Raw genomic sequence first — 20,860 nt, 5'->3', positions numbered from 1 at the left:
CATAAATTAAATGTAGTATTTGAAAATATTCTGTATATCTAAATCAAGAAGTAATTCTATATAGAGCGCAATATATAAAAAGCACTAACACTGAAATTTTGCCTAAACCTGCTTAAAATATCCCAGTGTAGGTACCCAATATAACCTTACCTTGCTTCTGCTCCAGAGCAACCCAAGCAATTGAACATTCAATCAGAAGGATGAACACATCCACTGTGTGCAGAATGTTCTCTATTTTGTTTTTAAATCCTGGTAATGCCAAAGTAATGTTCTATCATGGAATAGCAATAAAAGGTTCATAACATCAGCTGCCACCTTTAACACAATGTATATTCCTTTTCCTTCCGTCCCATGCACAGCTTCACAGCTTAAAGCATTTGCTCTGTAGCCCAGTTCCTTCTTATCCCATACTGCACTAAGAACCAGGAATCGCACTGCTACAAACCAGCATACAATACAAATGGCTTAAAAAGCTGTTCACAACTATGTGATGTACAGTAGGCATCAGAGCATTTGACAATGCACCCTCTGAGTGGCACAAAAACATTTGTCTATAGCCTAAAATATTACCCTAGGCCTTCCACCATATTTCTTTTTAAGAATGCAAACAGATTTTTGTGCTGTAACAAGTTCAGATTTTTTTAAGAATGTGGCAGACCGGTTCATACTGAAATAGCCATTAAATTACCTGCTGCACGTATCTGTCAGTGGTTTTCCACATGTAATAATACTCAATGATGCTAGTCAGTGACTTCCAAGGAAGCTGAAAAACATTTGTTACAAATTAAAGTGGTTCCAAGAAATTGCAATGTCCACATTTTATTAAACACATGTTAAGAGCAAGTATAGTTGATACACAAACACTAAAATGTGAACACATTACATATGTCAATTAAAATCCATATAGAAATGAATACATATTACTATTAATGATATACAAACTTTCCTTATAGTTAACAAAGATGCAGAATAACAACAATATTACACATCCAAATCCAAGTGTAATTTATTCTGTTTAAGCCACATGGTTAAACAAAATGATAAAAACAGAACCCAGATTTCCATCAGGAAACACAGAGGGTAATATCTCTATTATAAAGTGTATCAGATGGAGAACATTATCAGGACTAAAATAAATCTTCTTGACAAGGCTGCATTCGAGTCTCATGACAATTTTACTCTTAAAACATACAACAGTTATTGTACTTAGTTCACATGTTTTTCAAGTCCCCAAAAAACCACTAGTTTTGCATAAACCTCTGAATACTCTTGACCATTAAACAAGAAACAAAAGGATGCTAGGGACAAATGCTACTTAAGCAACGGGAGTGATACTGACAATGAATATTTCACAAAAATCTCTGTGCAGTCTCAGGGCAAGTAATAATTATTATTATTATTTTAGGTGCATGTGTTCATTGGTAAAGTGAAGATGTATTAGCCTAAGTTTAAGGGACAAAGTTAAGCATATAGCAGCCATTTTTAATTACTACCGAATCACCTATTTAACTCTACACATTCTTTCTATCATTGAAATTAGTAATTCTCCTACAGAATTCATGCAATTATTCTTCATAACCTAGGAACATGCTGCTATTTTGTGCATGGCTATTTCCATGCATTAATGCTAATATTCTCTACTCTCCAGAAAAAAGGATGATTTTTAAGAAGCTCCAGAAAATACACAGGTGGAAACATTATCTTTCCACCCTTATTCACTCCACTTTGGGGCTTTCTCCATGTCCTAAGCCAAAAGAACAGGTTCCCAAACCTCTACTCGTGTTCCTAAAAGCAACACAGGAACACTGTATCAAGCTGGCTCTCTCAGCATGCAGGAGCTCACAGCCAGTTTTTCAAGCTGCTTGCTTGCATATCTGAATCTGGCTCCCACCTCTGCCTTTCAGGAGCTGGGATTTGGGTCCAGACTCAGTTGTGAAATCTGTTTGAGGCAGTGTACCACAGTGTGCAAATCCCTGGTCCAAACAATAGCAGTTTTGTCCATTTGCATTTAACACATAGTGGTGTAACAAATGCATAAGCTGATGTTGTAATAGATAGCAACACAATTTGGTTTACTAAAATCCTTTAACTTTCTCAGGTCAATTATGCCTTAAGATAAATCTGCCCAGGAAAAGGCCAGTGATGGGAACGTGTTTGGTGTCATGTGACAGATGGGCTGCTTCTCAGTCTCTAGGTCCATACTCTTTCTGGCATCCAGATGAAACGCTGTCAGCCCAACTACCTGCCATTATCAACTAGTGGATTTTAGCTTCTCCATATTTATTTTCCTTCCTGAACACACATTAACACACTCATGCTACAGATTATCTTTGACATTTCTCTAGAAAATACTTCAATCTGTTTTAACTATGATTGTGACACCAGTGTGTTCGTTCACTCAGTAGGCATCTACAATTAAAGAAGGATAATTAAGGTGGTTGGACTGGGTAACCATAATCCTTTTACAACTTTGATTCATAACTCAGAAAACCTGTTTGACAGACTGAGTATGAATATCCTGTATTCTATTTACCTACGCACTTAAAATGACAAAACACTGCGGAGGCACATGAATTTTCCACAGGTTGCTCTGAACTGCCAGAGAAGCTGTGAACAGCCATAGAATAATGTACTCTCATTACCAAATTCTATTAAGCACTAACTGAAAGAAGTAAAAATGACCATATCCGTGACATTTTTGCAGGAGAAAATTGGCAAAGAGGTACCAGCAGTACAAAACAGGGAGAAGGGATTTTCAGTTTCTTCAGTTCCTTCACAGCAAAAATGCACCACTTTAATTAGACCAGCGGGAGTATCTTAAAATGAACATGTTAACTTTAAAGCATGTTTCCACAATTTTCTGAAGTTGGAAAACCGTTGCTCCTGGTTTTATAAGTGGTTTAAGTCTGAGTCCCAAGGCCTTTCCTGCCATACCTGAGATCTAACAGTTATAAATTTGTGAAAACTGTTGATAATGAAAAATTAAGAATTAAAAAGTGTGACAGCTGTCTCTTACCATTAGAAAAATAGTTATATTTGGAGATGACAAAATATTCAGTCTTATTCCATTCTACCACCTTGGGATATGAAATAATTCAAGTACACAAAGTAAATTCAATTAACTTAAAAAGTTTAGGTCGATTAGGATTCACATAGGTTCTTAAAGACAGCAGAACCTAAATAAATGAGCTCCTATAACAGTTGATGAGTCATCAACTGATTAAAATGATTATTCAAAGGCAAGGCTGGTAATTTGATAACAAATGAGCTTCTGTCTATTAAAAAAAGGTAAACTCTTATGCACCATTTAATTTATAGTAATTGTTTTGCTTACTAATATTTAATATTTATAGCTTCATGCTTGTGCCAGTTCTTATGAATCGCTGGAGAAATAAATGAACCTGCCCGTTGGAGAATGATCACGTAAGGGCTGCAATTGCAGCTGCCATGCCTTCCAACTCTCGGCCGGCTCAGAAAAGGCAACTCCTCTGGCATAAAATGACTCAAGCAGGGGCTATGTAACCTTTCTGCTTCAGGAGACCACTACCAACTCCTTTCTGCCATGCAACATGACAGTCTTGTCTGTACTTTGGCACCACTGCATGATTTCTTAGGTTCAATCTCACAATTTAATTTTATCGTTAGTTCCCACATGGACACCTGAACAAGTTACATGTACACTAGCAGTGCAGTAGCTTCTTTTCATGCTCTTACATCACATGTAAGGGTACTTTTCAGTGACTAGCCTCTGAAGAGAGAGATGATAATAGATAAATGTATTGTCATGAAAAATCACTGCTTAAGTGCTACATATTTATACCTACCGTACCTTGCAGAAGCTTCATATATCCATGATCTGAGCCTTGAAGGACTATTTTAAATTATTACTTAAAACCAAATGTTTGTTTTCAAATTCCTATACTTTTAGAATGCTATATAGCGAGAACACATAAATTCTACTCTAGAGAAATTAAGATATCCCAAGATTACATAATGATTAATATAACTGAAAGACTTGTGCACTAAGTTACCAATATCATATAAATTGATATGTAAAACAGATGTTCTTCTAATGATGTTTTTAAAATGACATGCCTCTTTTCCAAAGGGATAAAAAAAAGTAACTAAGGATAGAAAACATCGCTGTTCTAACTAAATGAGACTATAATTAGTGCCCACATCCATTTCTGCTGCACTCTGACTCATCATTAATGTGCCCTTGGCAGGCTACGCAACCCTATCTCTAGACCTGTGCGTGTCTAGCACTCTGGGAGGAGGGCAAGGGAAAATATCTCTGTTTTGGGAAGGAAGATTCAGTGACGGAGGGTATCAGGAGTCTACCGGAGATAAAATCTGAACATTCTAAACAGCTTCTAGTAGACTCAGTCAAATATCCAGCATTTGAACGTTACAAACGCGTAAGTGATTCCTGCAACACATTACTCCACTTTATCGGTTTAATGCATGCATATCAACAGAATTACATGTAACATAACACAGAAATTACACAGAAAACAAAAATACTACATAAATACCAGAGACAAGGCTTAGGTATACTTGGTCACAAATTGTTAGGACTCAACTTGTCAGCAGCCAATAAAGTCTATAATATATGATTCAGGCATTTTGAAAAGCTAAATACTATGTACTAGGAAACATTTAGTTAGAAGACATAGCTACTGAACTCTGTACAACTACAGCTGAGGACCATTTATCTGTATGAGTAATAATAAGGAACTGGAGTTTACAATAAGATTTCAGTTCTAAAACTCCATGAAACCTTCTTTTCCAATCATATTTTCTTGAACTTAACAGAGCTATTTCATCCATGATGCAATTTTCAACCTTATGTGATGAATGCAGCGAACATTTTTCTCCCTTAGGAATCTCAAAAATAACACGCAGATATAATACACCTGTTAAAATGTCAGTTCTTCAGAAAAACAATAGCCTTCCCTTCCCACCTTCATTCAATTATCTGTTTCATTTCAGAACTGTGAAAGTGAAGAAAAGACAGCTTAATTCAGTGCCAAGCTTCCTCCCACTGGCCCACACTCTATCTTGGAAGGACTTCTACATTTACCATACAGTACCATTTTCCCCTCACAAAGATTATTAATAACATCTGCAAAGAAAAAAAAATCTGAGCTCTCAGAGTCAAGCAGAACAAATTGTTGTGGAAGTGTTTCAATCGACGTCAGTCTTAAATAATGGAATTCCTCTGGCTCAAATCCTAACCTGTTCACAAAGCCCAACTTGAACTTAGTACCAAAGAGGAAAATCTTTTTCACTGAAAAAAAAAAAAGAGACTCTCCAAGAAATGTGCAAAAAAATTCACAAATTACTAGCAGTTCCATCAATCAGCATTAGAATCAATTTCTTTTAATTACTGTGCATTAGCATTCAGCAAATTAAAGCTTTGCTGCCCTAGAGTTTGATACTTTCAGTACCAAAACCAGTGCAGTTAGAACATATTGGAAAACATTTCCTTTACTTTTCAGAAGTGCCAAAATACCTAATATGTCAAAATAACTCCCTGTAGTGCACTTTAAAAGCTATCTGAATATAAATTTCTCTCTGCTAACTATAGAAGGAAACCCCAGCTCTTCCAAAAACACTCAGGGGAGTCAGCCATGTAGCAGCTAATGAATTTTACTGGAAATTGTGGAAAAGTTCTGAAAAGGTGCTGGAAATTTTCAGATGCTTGTAAAACCCTTGTAAAAATCCTTATCAAAACACATCAGCATGAGACATCCTACCTGGTATTAAACCATTAAACAGATTATCTTCTGTCAACATCTTTCCAAAGAATGGCACCGAACAAGAAAGCATACTGTCTTTCATCCAGATAAAATGTGTTTGTATGCTAATTACATATATCAGCTACACAGATTTCTCCTCTAGCCAATCTTCCAAACCTACAGAAAGCAGTTATGCTCACCCATGCAAAAACACAGTAACAGAAAACTGTACTGCTTTCATACTTACAAAGTCTTGTCGAATGTCATTGAAGTCCTTGCCATACTTTTCCAACGCCTCTTCAAATAAACTAGCTTCTGATGCTGACCACTCTTCCATTTCATCTCTACACAAGACAGGCCCTCCAAGTGGCACTAGAACACTGATGGCACTGCTTAAATCATAGTTGTGTTTATGCAGTGTATCCATTGCATGAAACTAGCAAGGAGAAGGACAGAATAGAAAACTTGTTTAAATAGACAGTAGTCCATTTCAGTTAATGCAAATTCAATGTCTTATTTTCTCTAAGCCATGCAAGAAGCCTCAACTAATGCTAAATTTAGAATCTATCTTGATATCGTAGGCTTTCTGCTGTGGAACATAAGGAAAATAAATTGTTTATTACTTAATTTGGGAAAGGAAATGCCTTAATAAAACATTTAATAAAAATGACATTAGTTTATTAGTTCCTGCAAATTACTAGCAAACATTTCTGAGAATCTTAGTGGAAATTGGTACCACGTAACCCAATAGAGACAGTGGCATATATTGACTGAGGGGCCATTTTCAATTCACAGAAGTTCTAAATAGTAGCTAAACAGCTGCCCAGACATCTGTGCACTCAGTATTCTCATTGCTGGGGAAGGAAGCAATTTATTGTTTTCCTTATCATCATACTGAAAAACAAGCAACATTTTTGTCCCTTGCTAAACTCTTACTGTCAGAGATGGGTAGATGAGGGTTCTTCAGTTATTTCGCTTTCCTTTATAAAAGGGGAAAACAGAAAACGAACGAGTTATAGCATTTCACTTTAGAGGTAACACGGACTGCTCACACTACTAACAACGGGGAACATAAAAAGCAGCTACATCACAAATGCCCCCACAGGGAAAGTAAGCAATGTACATGAAGCCTTTCTGACTTGATGTCCCAAGAGCCCCCATCACCACAATCCTCAACTGTTGTGCTGAAGGAGGTATTAGAGGTATAAAGTGCAATAATGTGTGTGACTACATAACATCAGTCTCCCACCTGTCTGTCCCATCACAGCAATGACCTGTAACTGCAGCACACAGTCTCACACAGCCCTAAACTCATCGCATGAGGGGGGCACCCAAAACCTTTCAAGGAAGGAACACTCTCACATTATGTGTCAGTATAGCACTTAAAAAGCAATTCCAGTTGAGCTTCTGCATACAAATGTACTGCACATAATGAATTCCCCTTATCTTTTGCCATTTCCTATGAGTGGCTGAAGTCTTTCTTCAGCTTCCAATATACCTCTGTGAAAGCTATCAAGCACAAGATTCTTGAACTGTTTTGTCTGCAAGAAGTAATGTCACTGTTATCTTACAATATATCATTTGACTTATGGTTCAAGTCAAATTCACCAGCCTTCAGAAGAAAGCTTCTAATATGTACAGAAGCATTCTAATCTCTAAATCCATAGCATAATATCTAAAATCCATGCTTACCACTCAGACAATGAATAAACCAGGCCTAAAGGTTGAACTCTTACTGTTTATGTATTACCAAGGTTTAAATCTTTGTTTAAATCGCAGTCCTTGTGGAAAAGCAGTACGTACCAGACATTTTCCAAGCGGCTGCTAAATCTGGATCTATTCACTGATACCAACTTTCCTAAAAATTGTAAGAGACGTGAAGAAATCAGGATCTTGCTCTTGCTTTATGCTCATTTTTCCATCTATAATAAACATCTGCTTCCACAAAGCTTTTTTGGTATTACTAAAGAAAAGAGTCACAGTGAACTCTGTGGGTAAGTACTGTCTTCACTGAGCTGTTTTGTGACAGAAGACCACTGACAAGTTCCCACAATAACACACACTGCCTTCTGCAGGTTTGTCAGCCCTCACCTGAAACCAAATTCCCACACTGCAGTGAGTAAGCTGCACTAGCAAAAGCAAGAGCAGCCTGAAGACATTACCAGAGCCCAAGACAAAAAGTCCTGGAGAATCTCCTTTTCATCTGCTTTATCCAAGGATGAAAGGACTGCAAAAAACAACTAGTGGGTACCTGACACCTAAGGAGCAGGAGGCTGAGAAGAACTGTCATTGCCTCTCCAAAACAGGAGCCTGAATGCAAAGGAAAAACCTGTTCATACTTTTCATTTTGAAGAGACACCCAAAACCAGATTTATGTCCTTATATTATAGTAGCACGGACTCTTCTGAACAAGCCCACCATTCAGAGCAAGCGATTCCATCAACCTGCTTTGCTTTAATGGCTCTCATTGTCAGTGTGTGCACGAGGTAATGTTTAGGAATCTGAAACAGGAAGTCTTCCCAGTTTCCTTCTCTTCTCAGAGATCAATTTTAATTATAAAATGAAACACTGTCACTGGCAAGGCCAGAAATGCAAGTTGCAGTTGGTTTTTTGTCTCACAAGTCTTTATCACAGTAAGAAATGAACATTTACTATCATCTAAGAAGGTAAACACACATTGTTTCACATCTTCCAGTCGGGTTTTTTAAAAGCATTGGTAGTTTCCTGCCTTGTCTCGTTACCTTCCCCATGTTTTCAAAATAAAGCAGCCTAAAAGTAGCCTCTCACTTGTTAGGCTGCAAGATCTCCCTAATGTGTACATCCACTGTGAATTTACTCATGTTTATAACCTATACATTTACTGTATCTTTTTTGTTATCAGTCTGTTTACAGTCATCTCTAATTGAAATAACTAATTAGGAATACTGGAAAGCCACATGTGTGGTGTACGAAAATCCCATTAATAGCACTTCAGGTGCAAGGGTTATCGGCCTTGCACTAAGAATACAGGCAGAATAATTTTCTTGATGTTATGCACCTACATCCCCTCCAAAGCATAAATGAGATACACTACAAGTTCTGTGAACATCTGTACTAACTTTAACAGCTGCTCAAAATATGCTCCCAATTAACATGGCAATGTCTGAAAGAGTTAACTACTACGACGACAAATATGTCTTTTCTTAACTTAGAAGGAAGTACATTGCCAAAGAGCAAAAGAGACGGGTTTTAAAAAGCTGAGGGGGTAGGAAAATGAGAACAGACAGACTCGGTAATTAAACCTGGGGTGTCTCCTCTGATGCCTCATTATAAGATGTGCCTTTCATTAAGTGTAATGGAACTAAATGGATCATTTGCAATGGAGAAACATTTATATGGCACTTAAACACTAAATGTATCCCTTTATTAGCAGCACTGCACATGTACTTTCAAACAAGGAGAAATTGCTATAAGGATGAATCCGTTCTATTAATTGCTGGATACAGTAAGAAGGATGCACAATGTATGGGACTTATTAGAAATTCTTAATCCAATGAAATCTTGATAAAATTAAAAATGCTAAAGAACTGTTTTGATGGAAAAAAATAAAGCATTTATTGTGAACAGAATTGTGTTGGTAAGGTCATATCAGCAAGTGTGAAACATTAAACTCTGAGTATTACTGAAAACATTACATTTTGCCACTGCCTTTACTACACTGCCGTAAGTCCAGACTAAATCAGCTTCCTGTTCAATTGCCTTTGAGTACACCACAAAATGTAAGAAATTAAATATTTTTCTCATTACACTAGTGAATGTGTGTTATCTGGAATACAAGAAGTGCCCTACTCAATCAGACCAGTCATCCGTCTAGCCGAGCATTCTGTCTCTGACAGCAGCACCAAGGGATGTTACTTAGAGAAAATATGCAGTTAAGTCTAACCACAGTCTGAGGTCAATTCTCATTTCATTTACCAGCATCTACAAACCTTGGGAATTAGGAATGCTAGACAGAACACCTCTCCCTCCTCAGTACCCATGTATGGAACCACAGTCCATAATTTCTCTAACTCCTTTTTTTTTTAACTTGATGATATTGTCTGTTCCCACAAAATTTTGTTAACTAAATTGCAGGAGCTCTCTAGCCACTTTATAAGGCAGTACCTTAATTATTTTAAATTGATCTGTTAGCTTCATCGAGTGTCCTCTAGTTCAAATACTCAAGTATCTGATGAACAGCCTTAACTATAATCTTCATGATTGTATACACAAATTCTTAAAATAATAAACAACTGCTGATGCCTTTGGAAATCTAAGTCAAACTCGATTCTACGAAACAGTAAGATTTTTTGTTCTCATATAGTTTCACATGGCACGTCTTTATTACTCTAGCACATCTTGTCATCTCAGCTAATACGAATATAGACAAAACTTTCATTGGCAATTGACTTTTAACTTTCTCTAAAAGATGCAGGTGCTTACATTACAGCGAATACTTTAAAAAACTAAGGAAACATTCACAGGACATCCCAAGGACATCCCAAGTAAAAGTTCTTCAAAAAGTTGCTTACAAAGTCAGGTAGCTTACAGTTTATAAAATTTACTGACACACATCTATTAAGCACAAAACATTATCTAAACACTTTTCAATCAGCTTTATTACCACTTACTTTAAATCAGACTATCAATCAATTACACAGAATGAATCCCTACCAATATGTATTACCCACTGTGCCATTCCAATTATCACATATTAAGACACTGTATTTAAATAGATTTCAGCTAAAGTCAAGTGATTTACAGTATGATTACAAGGTGTGCTGGTTTTGGCTGAGAAGGGGTTAATTCTCCTCACTGTGGGGGTCGGCTACCTTCCCAGCTTCCCGCGCTCTGCCGCGTGGCGGGGGGGGGGGGGCTGGGAGGGGCGGGGCCATGGCGGGGGCGGCTGACCCCGACTGGCCAATGGCAGGTTCATTCCATACCATGTGACACCATGACCAGTATATGGAGGGGGGGCAGTTGCGGCTCGGGAGCGGCGCGGCGTCGGGTCGGCGGGCGGTGAGCGGCTGCGGCGCGTGCGGTTTGTTTCGGCGGTTCGTTCCCCTCCCCCTTCCCCTGGGGCTTTGCGCCTCTCGTTGTTCTCCTTTACATTGCATTTCTGTTGTTGTTTCTTTTAATTTTAATTATTAAATTGTTCTTATCCCATCCCACGAGCGTTACCCTTCTGATTCTCTCCCCCATCTACCGGTGGGGGAGTGAGCGAGCGAGTGACCGTGTGGGGCTGAGCTGCCGGCTAAACCACGACACAAGGGCAGCACCAATATACGTACAGAAAACACACAGGATTATCTACCATACACATATGCACCTTGCACACTGGTATCTAAAGAAAAACAGATATCGGGAGGACAGGGACCGTTGAATTCACAGTCATAAAAAAAGTCGTAGGGCTTTTAAGAAGCCACCTACCAGTGTGATGTCTCGGGAAGCAGCAGCTGCACTCATGTGTAGACTAGGTTGCCTGACAGAACTACTGCAGTCCAATGCTCGAGCAAACGTGCCAACCGCACTACAACAGAGAAACAGTCAACAGTAAATGCATAGAAAGACATAACCTCTTTTTTATTATCAGATTATGTCATGTCAAATCACATACTGTTACTCTTAGGATTTCAGATCTTTTCTAACAAAGGACAATTTGATAAAGACAAACCACTAAACACTGCAGTAAAAATTCTGACCTTCTCCACAGAAGTAACAACCTACATATAAGAACAACAGCATGGAAACAAAAAGTACTCATAAAATTCTAATGTACCAACTTTTCAATGTACCGAATTTTTATTAATTATGAAGTCAAAGACCTTAGTCAGTTTGGGTTTTACAACCGTGACTATTATTTTTAAAATGAAAAAGCCACAACACTGTTTAACAAATTACAATACAATTAAAAAAGGGGGTTCACCATGTTCCCATGAGGAAATTAATAACATTTAATTCATTTCAGTAATGCATGTCTACTGATTCTATTAGTGAGGCAAAGAAAGCCTATCAGTTTAGTTTAAGGTACCTCCGAATCGTATTTTTTTCCACAGGCTTTAAGTAATAATGAAACAAATGGATCTCTCAGCCAACTTAATAAAAGCATTCCAGCATTACTGAACGGGACATGTTTTTCTCTAAACCTTTACCTTTTTTTTTCCCCCCCACTTTCGTTTATGAATTGTTTGTGGCATTTATTATACTTACCAGAGCAACAAAGGATAGGAGGTGGAGAATTAGTGTGATAGTGACTGCTCTAAACTGCAAACTTCTCTTGGAAGCACATCCGCATATCATGCACAGTGAAAGGAAAGATGCATAAGAGAATCTGACTGGGCTCAGCATATCATACAGGAAATGAGCGAAGATGCAGCAACACATGAGAAACATTGTTAATTAACAGAACAGAAGCTGCCCAGGTACCCTGAGTTGCATAATGACTCTTGAGGTTCATTGTGCCACTGTGATAGTAGGAAAAAATTATATGCTGCAGTTATGACATTATGTAAGTCATTCAAAGACCCAATTATTCACTAATATTTTTAATACAGTCTAACCCTCTGGACTAAGGACTGGAGCCTCATTCAGCAATCACACTCCACACAAGTTCTAAGTGCAGAATTATACCAATGAGGATGTCACTGACAGATCAACGCACTGGAAGCGTCACATTACTGTGTACTATAACCCTGATATTCAGCAATAAAAATAACAATGTGCATCAAAAGTTTAACTCACTAAGGTGTATTATTGATCGTAGAGGAACTGTTAATAACATGTTATTGCAATTTTATCTTAAATCTCAAAACATTTAATACTGAATGCGTATTTCAGTACTTGCTGCCAAAAACTGACAAGGCACAGTTAAAATTCAACAGCAGTGATTCACACACTCCAGATATTAACTACTTACATTTCTAAAGGCTGTGGAATAACTAAGTTACATTCAAACATTGTTCTACAACCTTTGCTCCTTCTTTGCAGAGGCGGCAAATATGTGACAAGAACACACACACACATTCTATTTTCTTTTTAAAAGTTCTGGCAGTACATAAAATGGTATTTGTCCACAAATCAGTCCCAAGAATAAGGCTCTATTGTGAACACATTTTCTGATAGTCAGTGAACCCCTTTAAACATGTTGACATTGATAATGGTTGTAGCTAAACAGCCTTTCCTGTGATCCTTCTGTTGCTGCTGTTCAAACCAGTAAAGCAGCACGCGGCATGACTGTATTTTCCTTCTGCTAGCTTCTTATCTTCCTTTTGCATAATTAACACTATTTTCTTTTGACCATATATCTGAAATAAAATCAGAGTATGCTATGAAAACAACAAAGAGTATGTCCTCATGAGTCACCCTCTAGCGCATCAAACATTTTAGGCTGCCTGGAGAGCCCAAGCTTATGTGAATTATGCTGCCCCGTATGTAAAGTAAAAATTAAGACAAAATATAAAGCTAGGTTTATTTTGAATAAGTGATAAAGAAGTAAGAATTGATGCCCGAGTTGACATTGCTTCCAGTGCTGTACTGACTAGGAGAGGATCGCTGCGTGGGAGCACTGAGTACATGAAGGCAAAACAAATGAGAACCACCATAAAGCACTGACTGTGTGCCATTGCGGGGGTTGGGGGGGAAGACACACAACTGGGGGGATATGTGTGTGTATGTGTCTGTGGCTATATGTGGAAATCAACGTAACTTGCAGTTCACCTTTCCCTGGAAACATCTGAAAAACAGTGACTTTTTCAGACAATCCAATAAGCATAGGAATTCTAGTTAAATAGTTACCAGTCTCAAAATTTAACAGTGATATACAGTGCTCTGTATAATGGAGCCATGCAATCCAAATACAAAATTAATTTTAGAAATCATTAAAATATCTTTATTTTTATGTTTTTTCCATTTAAAAATATAGATATGAGGAACGTACTGATACAAAGGTTAAGCATTTCCTTTTTTGTTTTTCCTTGCATGATTTTTTTCTAGTAATACCAAAGAATTATTTTTAAAATGTCAAAAGGTAAAAAAACACAGAACAAAACACAAAAACCTAGCCAAATCCTACTGCCAGAAGACACACTGTTGTCTTCACCTACCTGCTACCAAAATAAAACTCAGTATTAAGCCAATGTAGGCTGAACAGTCACATCCTAACTACTAATTTTTTTCTTTTTAAACAGACTCTTTAATGTAAATGTTCCATTAAGTTGGTAGAATCCAAATAACTGTAAATATTTAATTGAAACGATATTAATTAAGTAACGACAATAAACTCACATAGCCAAAAAATGTGCTCAGCAAGCTAGTCACAAATTAGTTATTCATGGAGTAATTAAAGTACTGAGACTGCAAACAGAAGCCAACACTCCCCATGCCTCCCAAAATAAGCTAAAGCCAAAAGACACACAGACAGTGAGTTACACAGGTGGCAGAGAGATGGACAAGAATAATAATTGGTGGGAACAGCAGAGAGATCACTCTTTCACAGGCTTTATCAGCAAGCAGGTGTAAGAGCTTTAAGGGCTAGACCAAATGATCCAGTGTTACTTAATTAGGTTTTCCTTGTTTTAATTATCTTAAAGAGCAGAACCAAGAACATTCTCTCAAAGACTTGTAACAGAGACTGCAGCTGACAACTGTACAAACATAAAACAAACCAAGATAATATAACGTCAAGATCTAAGACTATGGAATAAATCCACAAATTCTGCAAAAATTCAACAATACCTATGTCCAAAAGAACCTCACTGAACTCTCTATGGATGTAGTAATTCATTATCCTTTTTTTGTGTGTCTGTATGCCCTACATTCAGGCAAAACTTCAGAGTAGGTATTGAAAACAGAAAATACATTTCTTATGAGACTGTAATAACACATTTCTAAAGATTCAATTGCTCATCAGTAACTAGTTCTGAAAAGGGACGTTATTTACCCAAGAAAATCTGGAACCACTGCGATTATACATCAGGATAAAAACAAGCCCTAGTCTCCCAGATAGCATCTGCAGTCCAGCATCGAATCACATCCAGAAAGTTCTGGACTCAGGACAGTAACTCTCTTATTTTCTTTTACCTAGTAGTCTCAAAAATCTAGCTGAGACATAAACCCTTTTTAATCGAGGATGTTTATTTTAAAAATTTTCTCTTTTATAAATCGTTTCTCTATTTCAGTGACACAAGATGAGTCAGGGGTATACTCTGGCCAAATCTGTTCAAAGTGAACTGCCTCTGTGCATTCATAAATCTGCGAATTCACAATTTTCCTCACATATTTGCAAACTAATGAGTAAGACCTACATCTCACCTCAGAGTTAACACTTCTGAAGAAAATAATTAAGTGGATCTTTGGTGGTTTCCTACATATTAGGAAGCTTTTTGTTTTCCTTATTACTACATCAGTGTTCCCCTTCACTGTGAGCTGGAAATGGTCCTAAAAGAGGACCTCTTAGACTGCTATCAGTAACAGCATTTTGCAAACAGCCAATATCCAATTGCTCCTTAAGAGTCTCTCGTGATACTTAGAATCTTGGAAAGAATTAAAAAAATGCTTCTTCAGTGGAGATATATGTCACCAGCACAATATTAATTAAAGCTCAAAAATACCCCATAGATTTTTACTACTGGGTAATGCAAAATCTGACGTGAAGAATGTATTCATAGTAAAATGATGCTGTTCCAGAAGCCACATTTTCCTTGCATTTCTAAGCAACTGTCTGTACAGCGCTATGCTTCATTAAATATCTGAAGTGATAATAGAGTGCAAAGGGAAATGACATGATAAAACATGAGAAGTCACCTGCCACTATTCTTTCTCTGAAAGACTCTCAATGTCAGGGTAGAGGGTGGCACTACATATAATGTCTCCTACGCACTGCATATAACCTTTGGTTTCATTACTAAATTAATAGAAATGGAACATACGTGAAATCTTTATTATTCAGCAAAAATAGAATCTGATACATATAAGTATTTTAATTCACAGGATATGATTTAAGTGATCATCTGTACTCCATCCTGTAATTTCACAATCACAGAGGAGATTTACAGCCCCCAAAAAGCAGGTCCGTGAAAACACTGCGGCAGAAATTTTATCTTTATAATGCAATAGATCAAAATTCATTTAAAAAGAAGCAAAAAGAAATTCAGCTCCAAGTATGAATTACTTGTTTTCAAATTAATTTGGTCAAGAAGAAATACAGGAACACAAAATACACAATGGAATAAATGTGTGTATTGGCCGGGACAGGCAGAAACAGTATTTTTGGTACTGCTAGTAAACTTGATGTGAACACATTTTTCCTTCTAATTGCCAAACCATCTGCCTACCATTAGGTGCTGTAGTTCACCTTCTTAGCAAACATCTAGTTTTGTGAGAGCAGCATGGTATCAAGATTTTTCAGCTTCTTTACTGCATAATTTTATTTTACAATTCTGCCATTAAATTTCATTACCTTGTTAATGAACTCCAATTCCTCTTACTTCTCACCACCTAAAGAGAATCCAGAAGCACAATAATGTTGAAGCTTCCAGACCAGTGTCTTTTATGTACTTGTTTTCGTTGATGAGCTTTGGGAGTCTTCTCTACTGCCACTGACTACACTGAATTATCTAGCAAGAAGAGAATATTACTACTTGAGCACACTTCTAGATGTTTTTACTTATTGTTCTCAGTTGAAGAGTGTATTCTTTTCCTCAATATGATGAAAGACACATTGCTAGTTAGAGCTGCATTGTGTTCCCTTCCTCACTGTAAGTAAATTAACGTAACAAATAAACCTCCATATACCATGAGCACTTATATCAGTAGTAACCAACAGAAAATTAATATAATCCCTGTCTCAGAGAAAATGGAAAAGTGGAAAGGACACAGGAGGGATCAAGTTCTAATTCAACACAACTAACGTGATTTTCCATTCTTCTGTGATTTTACATCAAAAAATAAACAGGCATTCAAATGAAGAGAAAAATACTAGGTTAGCCTGAGGCATGCAATGCCGTTTTAATTTCAAAGTAATCAAAGAACAAAATTTTAAAGGTAGATACACAATGCTTTAAGGCTATTTTAATTAGTCTTCAAAAACTCTGTTTTAGCTGGAAACAAGTGGGGACAACAAGTGTCTGGAAAATAGCTTTAGAGGTATATTCCTTCCAGAAGACTATGTTGATAATCTAGTTAGATTAAACAGAAGAACTAGGTTGTTAACTGTTTCACTGCATCTGAAGTGCATAAATGGAACTAGAATGTACCAAAAACTTATCATGCAAATTATAGATCAAGTTAACAGATAAAAAGAAAAATTAAAAAAAAAGATCAGATCTTCAGCTCTCAGCATGTGTCCAGACTAGAGCCCACAACTCCTACCACATTTGCATCTGGTCAGGGCCATTTTCAACTCCTTGACAAATTAAAAAAGACAGAACTATTACATTATACTCACAACAGGAAAGTTTCTATTTCCTAATACTATGCAACTTGGAACACAGTTAGAGAACACGAGATCTCACAGGAAATTAAGTATTCCTTGTATATTAGGAATGATGACTGGAGAAAACAGGGTGCATCTATATCAGTATTTTAGTTCAAATTAGGAAAGGAGTTTCAAAGCAACTGCTCCCAGCATCTTTATCTACTACACTTGAACCAACATCAAAAGGTATCTTGTAGCATACAAACTGGATTTCTGTTAAGTTAAACAGTAGTTCCACATACTCATAGATATTTAGTCCACAGGACCAGATTGCAGTTAGCCAAAAAATAAAACTGCTCAGGATGTGCACAGTGTGTATGCAAGGTCCCCAGCGCCAAACATTTAAAATTCTATAAATCCACTTCTACAATATTGTACTATTTGCTAAAACGGACAGATCTAAACTGCTGTTGCAGCTTCTCAGACTCCTGTTCTTTGAAGCTAGCAGACACAGCAAAACTGTTGCCAATATATATGACAGAACAAAAATTGGTTGATGAAGCTGTACCTGACTTGAATGGAGTAGAAAACTGTGTTGGAATTCTTATTGCCAGAAAATAAATGACAGTGTGTTACCCAAAAGAAAACTCACAACCAGAACACACTAGTGTGATGCCTCAAGCTTCTCCTAAGAGATGCTTTTGTTAGTTCAAGCAAGAGGCCCTTGCCCAAATTATGCTCCAGTACTAGCAATAAGGTTCTTTCAACATTTGTAAATCCATAGTTGAGCAAGGCTCCTAAGGGAGCTCAAGGTTAAGGATCTTTCCGCTCAAGTACTTGCATGCTTTTTTCAAAATCTCCACAGATTTTTCTGGCACTTGTACCTCTGATTTCTGGACAGGATAGGCATATTCTTCTACTTTTATATTCAGCAGACTATTGCATACCAGGGTTTAGTGACAGGCCCAGACTGACCAAGCATATAAACCTAGAAAAAAGGCCTCTGGTTCCTGAGACAGTAAGTAAACCCTGTAGGACTGGGAAAGCTACATGCCCTAGGCCAAATATAAATGTTCCTGCAAATGGACAATACACACAGAAAGAGGGAGTTTAAACACCTTCTAAAGAACCAACGAAGCATGCTTCTGTGATTGAAAACGCTGAAGCATGTAAAGACAAAAGCAACTCTTCCTTCAACCAGAACAGACTTGGGGGAAAAAAAAAAAAAAAAAAAGAGAGAGAAGAAATACTCAATGCCTTTGATGAAGCCTGCAAAAAGGATCATGTGAAAATGTTTTTAAAATTTCAAAAATAGACAGCATACACACACTTAACCAGAATTACACATAGGAAAGCACTGAGGAAAAAGTTCTTATTATCAGAATTTCAGATTTGTAACACTAAAAATAACTTCTGGGAGCCAGAGAAATACCACTTTCATTGGAAACCAAGCAGGCACAGCCAATGCCTAGTGAACTGCAGTTTGGCTACAGCAGAAATATCTTCTGAGCCTGTAAGCACAGTTTACCAGACCATAATACCAACTCCACTGTTACTCAAGCAGCTTTTAATAGTCCAGTATAATGAAAGCCTTTACATGCAAGCACACAACATAATTGAATTTAAAGCTGCCACAATCAATACATGACAACTGTTTCTCCAGAAATTGGTGAAAACCTGTCTCAGAAGCACTTAATGCAACAGAAATGTGACCTTTCAGCCTGTGAATACATGTATATAAGAGTTTGGAAATAGTTTCTGTCAGTTCAAAAGCAGCTTACAAAGGTGAATGGAGTTTTGTGGAAGAACTTCAATAAAGTGGTACCTGAGTAACGTCTGACTACAGATGATCCTTAGTAATTGCCTACCACTGTATCTTGGATAGCTACAATTGGTCAGCTATGACCAAGACCTGTTCCCACCACAACAGAAACCTTTTTTACAGAAACGTATCAACCTCTAAACAAATGCAGCCTTAGTCAGGGCACAGCATTGCACAGGATGTCTTAAATAAGGGGACAAAGAGAGAAGAATGTTTTTCTCTTAAAATTGCATTTATTTTCTGTCATTTATTCTTTGTCACTTCCCAGTAGACTGCTTACTGGTACACTCCTCTGGGAACATTTTCAACTTCACAGTATATTACTTCAGCTCCCCAGAGTGGCTGCAAAACAGGGAGTGGAGGGATGTGAAGGCAATGAATAAACTCCTCAAAAAAGCATGTAAACTTCACACAGATGGTATTTTTAAGGCACCCCATAATGGTCTGCCCATCCATATCCAGGTATTATATTGCTGGTGACAGAAACAGTTCTGCTTGCTGGGTTCTAGTCTATGGGGCATCTACCAGGCATTGTGATCTTTTGAACATATGCATGGCACCCATGCTTGCTCAGAAATTCAACAGGGGCAGGAAATTTTTACTACAGTATAGAAAGGATACAGCACTACAAAATGGGGGAGAAAGAAGAAACCCAGGTGGATCAGCATCTGAACTACAAAGCAATAAAATCAGCAACCCATTTCACCACACACAAGCTCGAAAATACAAAGCAACTTCTCTACTTCCTTCCTGAAATGCTTTGTTCAAAAGGAATAAAGAATAAAGAACAGAAACTGGAACAATGTAGAAGGATTATTTGCCTAAGAAGGTGTGAGACTATGCTCTACAACCAGGTTACAGAAAATACAGGAGATGGAGTGATTCAGGATAAAACCCCTAAATTAGCAGTGATTAACAGTTCTCTGCCATCATTAGAACAGCACCTTTGTACTATATTTGTAAGCATGAATTACAGGACAGGCAAAACATGCTGTATCTTATGAGTGTAGAGTTGTCCGTCAGTAAGAAGTCTATAGAGTTTTGAAAGGTTTGGGGTTGGTTTTTATTTCGAAGTAGAGAAATTATTTTTAAAGGTATTTATGAATTCCAAGGGCTTTGATGTTCCGTTCATAAGTCTGCATAACTGCATGTCAGTTTGTAAAATTGAACTGACCAGATTCTTTTCACCAATAAAACCCAAAACTTTTATTTCAACGTTCATCCAAAATAATTGCACTGCATATTACTCAGCTTATATGCAATTTGGGGCAAGTTCTGCATCCATTTCATTTGTTAATATTTTATTTACTTCTACTCTTAACTTTACATTACACTATGAAATTCCAAGTATTATAGTACAAGACTGAAATATTAGCACTGAAATCCTGTTTCATTTACTCTGAGGGGAAAACAAACTGATGTCTACATATAAAGTATTGAATTCTACTATAACCTGAAGTACAGGCAGTGTAGCATTATTCCAAAACTCACTCTCCTTTTCTCTCTTCTGTATTTGTAGCTTCAATAAATATGCAGAAGATTATGGTCTGATTTTCTCTTTTAGCTAACTGTGGGAAAGAGAAGGGCTCACAAAATGGCAAACAAGTTGAGTAACACGATATGGGGGAATAAAGAGTCAGTAGGAAAAGGAAAAGGAATTTTTTTTATTAGAGTATTTTAATCTTACCGTGCTACAACTAAAAACTGGTCAATCTGACGGTCAGTAAGGGGGCTATCTGGATCCCATACTTTTACTTCCAGCTTTGCCTGTTCTCTGTCATCTAATTCTCCTGTCAAAAGGTAGATGGGACAAAACACTTATTACTCACAATGTTTTTCTCTGTGTATTTCTTGTACTATGTTTAA

The 20,860-nt window shown here is 37.2% G+C and overlaps 1 protein-coding gene across 2 annotated transcripts in view; it reads right to left on the bottom strand.

Annotated features, from left to right (window-relative positions):
- The window catches only part of MTA3 (metastasis associated 1 family member 3), a 136,117-nt gene that overhangs the window by 59,761 nt on the left and 55,496 nt on the right, over positions 1–20,860 (bottom strand). For both annotated transcript variants that reach the window (XM_075089023.1, XM_075089022.1), the window contains exons 7-10: positions 20,682–20,784; positions 11,190–11,289; positions 5,989–6,177; positions 689–763 (exon numbers count right to left, since the gene is read on the bottom strand). In XM_075089023.1, the coding sequence (XP_074945124.1) occupies positions 689–763; positions 5,989–6,177; positions 11,190–11,289; positions 20,682–20,784 (467 nt within the window). The remainder of the gene's footprint in view (positions 1–688; positions 764–5,988; positions 6,178–11,189; positions 11,290–20,681; positions 20,785–20,860) is intronic.

This window comes from Phalacrocorax aristotelis, chromosome 3, assembly GCF_949628215.1.
Source record: "Phalacrocorax aristotelis chromosome 3, bGulAri2.1, whole genome shotgun sequence".
NCBI classification, from domain to species: Eukaryota; Metazoa; Chordata; class Aves; order Suliformes; family Phalacrocoracidae; genus Phalacrocorax; species Phalacrocorax aristotelis.
Note: the sequence above shows the minus strand (reverse complement) of the source record. Positions and strands in the feature narration are given on the sequence as shown.